Below are 9,563 nucleotides of genomic sequence, written 5' to 3' on the forward strand. Positions count from 1 at the left end.
AATAGTCCGGCCCGCGTGTGCACAGATATTCCTCCATGCGGCCCTTGAGTTAAAATGAGTTTGACACACCTGTATTAAAGGCCTACTGAAAGCCACTACTACCGACCACGCAGTCTGATAGTTTATATATCAATGATGAAATCTTTAAATTGCAACACATGCCAATACGGCCGGGTTAACTTATAAAGTGCAATTTTAAATTTCCCGCTAAACTTTCGGTTGAAAACGTCTATGTATGATGACGTATGCGCGTGACGTCAATAGTTAAACGGAAGTATTCGGACGCCATTGAATCCAATACAAAAAAGCTCTGTTTTCATCTCAAAATTCCACAGTATTCTGGACATCTGTGTTGGTGAATCTTTTGCAATTTGTTTAATGAACAATGAAGACTGCAAAGAAGAAAGTTGTAGGTGGGGTCGGTGTATTAGCGGCTGGCTGCAGCAACACAACCAGGAGGACTTTGACTTGGATAGCAGACGCGCTATCCGACGCTAGCTGCCGACCGCACGGATGATCGGGTGAAGTCCTTCGTCCTTCCGTCGATCGCTGGAACGCAGGTGAGCACGGGTGTTGATGAGCAGATGAGGGCTGGCAGGCATAGGTGGAGCGCTAATGTTTTTATCATAGCTCTGTGAGGTCCTGTTGCTAAGTTAGCTTCAATGGCGTCGTTAGCAACAGCATTGTTAAGCTTCGCCAAGGTGGAAAGCATTAACCGTGTATTTACAGGTCCATGGTTTAATAGTTTTGTTGATTTTCTGTCTATCCTTCCAGTCAAGGGTTTATTTCTTTTGTTTCTATCTGCATTTAAGCACGATGCTATCACGTTAGCTCCGTAGCTAAAGTGCTTCGCTGGTGTATTGTCGTGGAGATAAAAGTCACTGTGAATGTCCATTTCGCGTTCTCGACTCTCATTTTCAAGAGGATATAGTATCCGAGGTGGTTTAAAATACAAATCCGTGATCCACAATAGAAAAAGGAGAGAGTGTGGAATCCAATGAGCCAGCTTGTACCTAAGTTACAGTCAGAGCGAAAAAAGATGCGTCCTGCACTGCACTCTAGTCCTTCACTCTCACTTTCCTCATCCACGAATCTTTCATCCTGGCTCAAATTAATGGGGTAATCGTCGCTTTCTCGGTCCGAATCGCTCTCGCTGCTGGTGTAAACAATGGGGAAATGTGAGGAGCCTTTCAACTTGCGACGTCACGCTACTTCCGGTACAGGCAAGGCTTTTTTTTATCAGCGACCAAAAGTTGCAATCTTTATCGTTGATGTTCTCTACTAAATCCTTTCAGCAAAAATATGGCAATATCGCGAAATGGTCAAGTGTGACACATAGAATGGATCTGCTATCCCCGTTTAAATAAAAAAAATTCATTTCAGTAGGCCTTTAAACAAATGCGATCAAAAGTCTGCTTTCAATGGAGCCTACGAGAGCCGCGCAATTCCGCCTAAAAAGCCCTTAAAAACATTCAAACACCTCCATTGAGCGCTTATATACATGCTGTAAGTATACATGTAATGTAGTAACGGGCACATTTACAATAACATTTAATATTTACGTATTTTGATCATTTTAAGCAAACGCAACGCATTCATTTCCAAAACGTATTACGACATTTGCTTTATTTTTTCTTCATCACTGATTATTACTCACCGCAGACTTCATGAGAGCCAGCAAACATAACAAAACATCACTTACTGTACAAGGTCTGCTGTCATTTGGATGGCGACTACTAGGAGGTTCATATATATTTCCTTGTAGGTGAAGAATGTCTCGTCATCCTCAGGAAGAAAACGTCTTTTCATGTCAGGTCGTTCTCGCCAGTTTCCGGTCCTAAATGGCTGTCAAAGTGTCCCAACTTGCCGGAATACCTACTCAGACTTCCTTTGTCCAGGTGAGATGCATGATTTATGATCTGGAACAGTGGTGTCAAATGTACCGGATCAGGCCCGTGAACAGATTTTTATCCGGCCCCAAGTTTGCTAAGAATAAAAATTAGTTGACATTTTTTGATGAAAGAAACTGCTGTTCTTAATGTGTCCACTAGATGTCGCAATAGCAATTCTTTGTTTCTTCTGTCGCGAGAGCGCCATGGCTTCAGAGGGGGCGGAGCTATGTGTTTGGACACTACGTACTTACGCTGCTTAATAGTGATAGTAAACATAACGGGGATTGTTACGTCGTCTAGTATGTTGTTGGTAATGTAGCGTGCGACATTTACACCCAAATAAATGCTTTTGATAATCTGTACATTTCGTGTTATACTTATGACCAATGTTCCTTCACATTTTTCAAACTTAAAAACTCAGAGCATTCAGTGGGGCACATGTGAGCAACATCAGATGTGTAAATTGTGGCCATGACAGCAGCACCCATGTCCCAAACCTGACTTAATAACAAGTTCAATGTTTTATTATAATAATCAAATGACAGCAGTAATTTTAATGAGACTATTTTCTGTGATTTGGCCCACTTACAATGAAAATAGCATATTTTTCATAAGCAATGTTCTAGTATGGTATGTATGCGTAGGGGTCCTACTTTGGAAATAATTTGTACCCCTTTCAGAGATCACATTTAGTCCCACTTAAAACGTTCTCATGTTGCACAATGAGATGTAAGCATTAGAAAAGTGTACATCCCTGTAACTTTTTGTCTGTGAAATATATCTTTTTTTGAGCATTTCTTTAATCTCGGGAAAAATGTCATTAATATAATCAATAAATTAACATTCTTAAGTCGAGTTGGAGTTTTTCGACTCTTTGTGTGGCTGTGAACGCATCACTGGCTAAGTGCCATGAGTGCATGTGTTGGCACAATTGAGAAAGAGCGAGCTGCTGCTGTTAATATTGATTGATTGATTGATTGATTGAGAATTTTATTAGTAGATTGCACAGTACAGTACATATTCCGTACAATTGAACTAAATGAACTAAATGGTAACACCCGAATAAGTTTTTCAACTTGTTTAAGTCGGGTTTCACTTAAATCAATTAATGTCAGATGTTTAAGCCTGGTCTGTTTGGCAGAAAATTACCAGTTTTTCTAGGTATATGTTTTTTACTAATGTTTTTGGTGTGGTTACGGTGAAATATAAACAATTTTGCTCAAAAAAATTATCGGATGAATCTCTCGACAGACATTACAATAATTGAACAGTGTTGACGAACATTATTTTATCTGTTGTGGCCGCTTGGCACACAGTTTCATCGCAAAATCATACATATGGTCCATATGTACAAAGTAAACCACATGATGTTAGTACATAAGTTGAGGAAAATGAATAAATTTCATTAATAACATCCTGTAATTTGATTTTGACATTATTTAATTTTCTGAAAAAATGCAAGCATTTTAAAACTCTGCCAGACTCAATTCCACCTTTTTGACTGATGAACATTGTCACATTATTTATTCAGAAAGTATAAACAACGACAAATGAAGATAGAATACTATTAACCGGGACATTTAAGTGTAAAAAAACCCACATTATTTGTACATTTTCAGAATGTGCTTGGTGTATTTCTAAACAAAGAAAATAATCTGAAGTTGTCTTTATTTTGAAGTTATCGTGCCATGATTTTACCAGTTCTGCCCACTTGGGAATAGCTTTTCCTGACCTAAAATGAATTTGACACCCTTGATCGAGAATAAACGTACAGGAAGCGAGGAAGCAGCAGACCACTCGATGATGTAAACTTGTAATATAGCACCGCGATAAATAGTTTGTCTGCGTTAGCCCTTATAATAACAATATCACTAAAACTTGGTTAATATTCAAGTCACAAAACGTAAATGGAGTATTGTTGGCGCTTTTTTAATGGTTATTTATCGGATTTTATGGGCGAAATAGTGGCGCTCCCATTGGCTCAGTTGTAAGGGGACTTTTATTTATGTTTATTTAATATTTAGAATGCATAAAAACAAAATCCATCCGTCGTCATGTCTTTCATAATGATTGTGAATGATAAGCAAATTAAAAAAAAACTTTTACCTTGAACGAACCTTCCTTGTCCTGGAAGCCGCTCCACCATTTTTCATCACCACCAACAGAGTATGTTTTCTTATTTCAGTACAGCATAAGTCCTAAACGGTAAAACACAATCAACATGAATAAGCACAACATCGAACAGGGGAAACATGGGTTTATTTATAGTTGTTGAAATTAAGTTGGCAGTGAATGCATAGTCGTTTTGGCAGGTAAATTAGCTGCAATACTGTGTACGCGTGATCACGTCTGCAATGGAAAGATGTGCAGAGGGTTGATATTGCGCTTGTATGGTCTGCTGACAACAATGTTTATATAAGTATTATTGGAGCAAAGTTATTTGCAAACGTGCATCTCAACCTGTGCGCGTGTAATCCAATTTGCGTGCGTGTGTACTAATTTGTGTGTCTGTATATCAATCCGAGTGGGTACTTAAACCTGCGAACGTGTGTTTTAAGTTGTCTGTCTGTACCTAATAGTGTTGTCCCCATACCAATATTTTGGTACCGGTACCAAAATGTATTTCGATACTTTTCTGTACTTTTCGATACTTTTCTAAATAAAGGTGACCTAAAAAAATAGCATTATTGGCTTTATTTTAACAAAAAGTATTTCGGTACATTAAACATATGTTTCTTATTGCAATTTAGTCCTTAAATAAAATAGTGAACATACAAGACAACTTGTCTTTTATTAGTAAGTAAGCAAACAAAGGCTCCTAATTTAGCTGCTGACATATGCAGTAACATATTGTGTCATTTATCTACCTATTATTTTGTCAAAATTATGAGGGACAAGTGGTAAAAAATGAATTATTAATCTAATTGTTCATTTACTGTTAATATCTGCTTATTTTCTGTTTTAACATGTTCTATCTACACTTCTGTTAAAATGTAATAATCACTTATTCTTCTGTTGTTTGAATGCTTTACATTAGTTTTGGATGATACCACAAATGTAGGTATCTATCCGATACCAAGTCGTTACAGGATCATACATAGTCCTCGTGTGTCCAGGGACGTATTTCTTTAGTTTATAAATTTGATATACATTTTTTAAAAACGAAAGAAGATTTTGTGATGCTAAAAAGTATCGATGTAATCATAGTAGTATCGACTAGATACGCTCCTGTACTTGGTATCATTACAGTGGCTGTTAGTTGTAGATCCACCAATGGCGTTTGTTTACATTGTGACTTAACATTTGTAGTTTTGTTAGTTAGGGTTAGACCCTAACCCCTAACCCTTAATAAGTACTTAATAATGACTAATTAAGAGCCAATATGTTACTAATTTGCATGTTAATAAGCAACTAATTAATGGTGAATATGTTCCCCATACTAAAGTGTTTCCAAAACAACAGTTTTAGAAATCATTGGAAACTCAAGACAGCCATGACATTATGTTCTTTACAAGTGTATGTAAACTTTTGACCACGATTGTAAATAGCATTGAAAAAACTGAAAAGGTGTTTTATTCGCCTATATTCAACCAGTGTTACTGTTCAAACCGCGTCTGTTACCATGGCCAAAAATATGACATATACTGGTAAAACCTCTGCCTTGTTTTTAGTGAATACTTAGGCCTACTACGCTACTGCGTTTTAATATTGGTCATTATGGTGGTACTTGGAGAGTTTACGGAATAACTAAAGTAGTAAATAAATAGCCGAGAATCAATGTCACACTTCCTCACTGTCATACCACGTATCAAAAATAAATCCTTTGAGGCGCCGAATCGTGCTTTCATGCTCCTCCGTTATTCTCAATGTACACTCTATCATAAAAAAATAAGAGATTGTAGAAATGATTGGAAACTCAAGACAGCCATGACATCATGTTCTTTACAAGTGTATGTCAACTTTTGACCACGACTGTACCTCATTCCTGTAAATGATGAAACAATGAAGTGATATCTATATTTAGATGGCAGCTGAACAACTTTCATGACAAGTTACTGACAAGTCAGTTACTGCTCATTTGATAAATTTAGAATATCACCGTAATGAGTAACAAAACTTGTCTCTCTGGTATGTTTATTGCCCTAAATCTTGTCTTAAGAAGTTTTAATTCGGTGTTATGACACACGTTTACATGATTATGAATGCAATGAGGCGTTATTACACAAGGAGTGTTTACTCATGTGTCATTCACTGTTGCATTCTTGACACTTGGGCCGGAAGTGCGTGTCAATAGCCTTCAGAATAAAATCATTTCATTCAGAACTTAACAAATTCAATGGTGTAACGTAAACCATAACGTATTTAAATAATTCTGACGTACTATTTGACCACATGCACGTTTTCGAATATGTTATTTGTCCACGCTTAGACGGTCTATCTCCGACGGGATTTCATTATGAAGGCACCCCAAAACGGACGTTTTTGCTTGACAGCCAAACATATCCGGTTTCACGTCGGGCTCCAAAGTCTTCACGTATGCATGACAAGTTACTGCTCATTTTATAAATTTAGAATATCACCGTAATGTCTCTCTGGTATGTTTATTGCCCTAAATATTGTATTTACAAGTTTTAATTCGCGGTTATGACACACGTGTACATGATTATGAATGCAATATGGCGTTATTATACACAAAGAGTGTTTACTCATGTGACATTCACTGTTGCATTCTTGACACTTGGGCCGGAAGTGCGTGTCAATAGCCTTCAGAATAAAATAATTTCATTCACAACCTAACGAATTCAACGGTGCAACGTAAACCATAACCAACTTATTTAAATAATTCTGACTTAGTATTGGTCACCATGCACGTTTTCGAATAGTTTGTTGTTTATTTGTCCACGCTTAGATGGTCTATGTTCGACGGGATTTTCTTATGAAAGCACCCCAAACGGACGTTTTTGCTTGACAGCCAATATGCTCATTTTATACATTTAGAATATCACCGTAATGTCTCTCTGGTATGTTTATTGCCCTAAATATTGTCTTAACAAGTTTTAATTCGGGGTTATGACACACGTGTACATGATTATGAACGCATTGCAGCGTTATTACACAAGGAGTGTTTACTGTGTCATATAAGTTTCGTTTCACTGTTGCATTCTTGACACTTGGGCCGGAAGTGCCTGTCAATAGCCTCCAGAATAAAACCATTTCATTCAGAACTTAACGAATTCAATGGTGTATCGTAAACCATAACCCACTTATTTAAATAATTCGGATTTAATATTAGACAACATGCACGTTTTTGAATAGTTTGACGTGTATTTGTCCACGCTTACACGGTCTATGTTCGACGGGATTTTACTCTGAAGGCACCCTAAGCGGACATTGTTGCTTGACAGCCAAACAGATCCGGTTTCACGTCGGGCTCTAAAATTAGGGAGGCACCCCGCGTACGGGTGACGCGAGTGGGCTAAAGTGGACCGTGTGTGTGTCCCCCCCCCCCCCCCCTTCGCTAATAGGAGGACACTTCCTCCCGATGACAAGAGGATATTTCGGGAGCGTGGCCGTCATCGCGCCGTGACCGGCGGCTATAAAGGACCCCCCCACCCGCGGACATGCAGCTCTTCAACAGCGCCCTGACGCACTACCCGAAGTCGTCCAGCAAACTTGCCATCACTTTGTCCAGCGGCACCGGGACCCCACCTGAGGTAGTCACCCCGCCTCTGACGCACCCAAACGCCGCTGACGAGGACCCGGTGAGAGAGGCTGCAAACATGCCCGCCTTTTCCTGCTACGAAGCCTCCTCGGCCAGGCCCGTTTACTTCACTTCCACCGCCGAGTTGTTGATCCGCAGACCGGACGGCGTGGAGAGGGCGGTGCCGGTCCACATCACCAGGGTGCCCAAGCCTCCTTCCCCTGCCCCTGACGTGATGGTGGACTTGATGGATCAGCTCAGGAATGAATCAAACGAAGTTTTCCTGGAGAACCCCACGCATGTTTTCTTTGAGAACAGGTGGGCCTCGGTCCACCAGGAGGAGCCCGCTCAGCTTGAGCATCCCCAAGAGGTCCTCCAGACTAGTGTCCCGACGGACCAGGGACCGGACTTTGAGTTGAGCGTCCTGCAGGAGAATCCCCAAAGAGGCGACGATAAGGTGGCTCGCTACCTCGCCGAGGTCGAGACTCAGAACCAGTACCTCCAGGAGAGGCAGAAGTTCCGGTACCACATCATTCCAGACGGCAACTGCCTGTACCGGGCCGTGTGCAAGGCCTCGTACGGCGACCAGGCCCGACACGGCGAGCTGAGGGAGCGCACGGTCCACCACATCGCCGACCACCTGGACCAGTTCAACCCCGTCATCGAGGGCGACGCGGGCGAGTTCCTGATCAACGCGGCGCAGGACGGCGCCTGGGCGGGGTACCCCGAGCTGCTGGCCATGAGCCAGATGCTGGACGTCAACGTCCACCTCACCACGGGGGGCAGCGCCGAGAGCCCCACCGTCTCCACCATGGTGCACTTCCTGGGCCGGGAGGACGCGTCCAGGCGGGCCGTCTGGCTGAGCTGGCTGAGCAACGGACACTACGACGTCCTCATGGACTCGCACCTGGACAACCCCGAGTACGAGGACTGGTGCAGACATTCTCAGATGCAGAGGCGGCGGGACGAGGAGCTGGCCATGTCCATGGCGGCGTCTCTGTCCAAAATGTACATTGAGAAGAACGGAGGAGCATGAAGGCACCATTCGGCGCCTCAAAGGATTTATTTTTGATACGTGGTATGACAGTGAGGAAGTGTGACTTTGATTCTCGGCTATTTATTTACTACTTTAGTTATTCCGTAAACCGACAACTTAACCTTTTTGTCACCTTTTCTATCGCTATTCTCCAAATAAAAATGTCATTTTAGTGTTTGCTCAGTTTCTCCTTTGAAAGTTTTGAGAACAGACTTTTGTATTTTTTAGGATGGATGCACTAACTCACCAAGACCTCAGAAAGCTCTCCAAGTACCACCATAATGACCAATAGTAAAACGCAGTAGCGTAATAGGCCTAAGTATTCATTAAAAACAAAGCAGAGGTTTTATTTAAATGCCTACTGAAAGCCACTACTACCGACCACGCAGTCTGATAGTTTATATATCAATGATGAAATCTTAACATTGCAACACATGCAAATACGGCCGGGTTAACTTATAGAGTGCAATTTTAAATTTCCCGCCACACTTCCGGTTAAAAACATTTTATTATGCTGACGTATGCGTGTGACGTCACAAGGGCAAGGGAAGTATTCGTAGCCCGTAGAAAAAGCTCTGTTTTCATTTCATAATTCCACAGTATTCTGGACATCCGTGTTGGTGAACCTTTTGCAATGTGTTTAATGAACAATGGAGGCTGCAAAGAAGAACGTTGTAGGTGGGATCGGTGTATTAGCGGCTGGCTGCAGCAACACAACAAGGACTACTTACTTGGATAGCAGACGCCTAGCCAATGCTAGCCGCCCACCGCACGGATAATGGGTGAAGGCCGTCGATCGCTGGAACGCAGGTGAGCACGGGTGTTGATGAGCAGATGAGGGCCGGCTGGCGTAGATGGAGCGCTAATGTTTTTATCATAGCTCTGTGAGGTCTGGTTGCTAAGTTGCTAAGTTAGCCCTAGCGTCGTTAGCAAC

The 9,563-nt window shown here is 41.4% G+C and overlaps 1 protein-coding gene across 1 annotated transcript in view; it reads left to right on the forward strand.

Annotated features, from left to right (window-relative positions):
- Positions 1-8,799, forward strand: part of LOC133630216 (OTU domain-containing protein 1) — a 21,508-nt gene extending 12,709 nt beyond the window's left edge. Inside the window, exons 2-3 of the mRNA XM_062021667.1 lie at positions 1,766-1,898; positions 7,418-8,799. Coding sequence (XP_061877651.1) covers positions 7,514-8,629 — 1,116 coding nt within the window. The 5' untranslated portion in view covers positions 1,766-1,898; positions 7,418-7,513 and the 3' untranslated portion in view covers positions 8,630-8,799. The remainder of the gene's footprint in view (positions 1-1,765; positions 1,899-7,417) is intronic.
- Positions 8,800-9,563: the final 764 nt, after the last annotated feature.

This window comes from Entelurus aequoreus, linkage group LG15 (assembly GCF_033978785.1).
Source record: "Entelurus aequoreus isolate RoL-2023_Sb linkage group LG15, RoL_Eaeq_v1.1, whole genome shotgun sequence".
Classification (NCBI taxonomy): Eukaryota; Metazoa; Chordata; class Actinopteri; order Syngnathiformes; family Syngnathidae; genus Entelurus; species Entelurus aequoreus.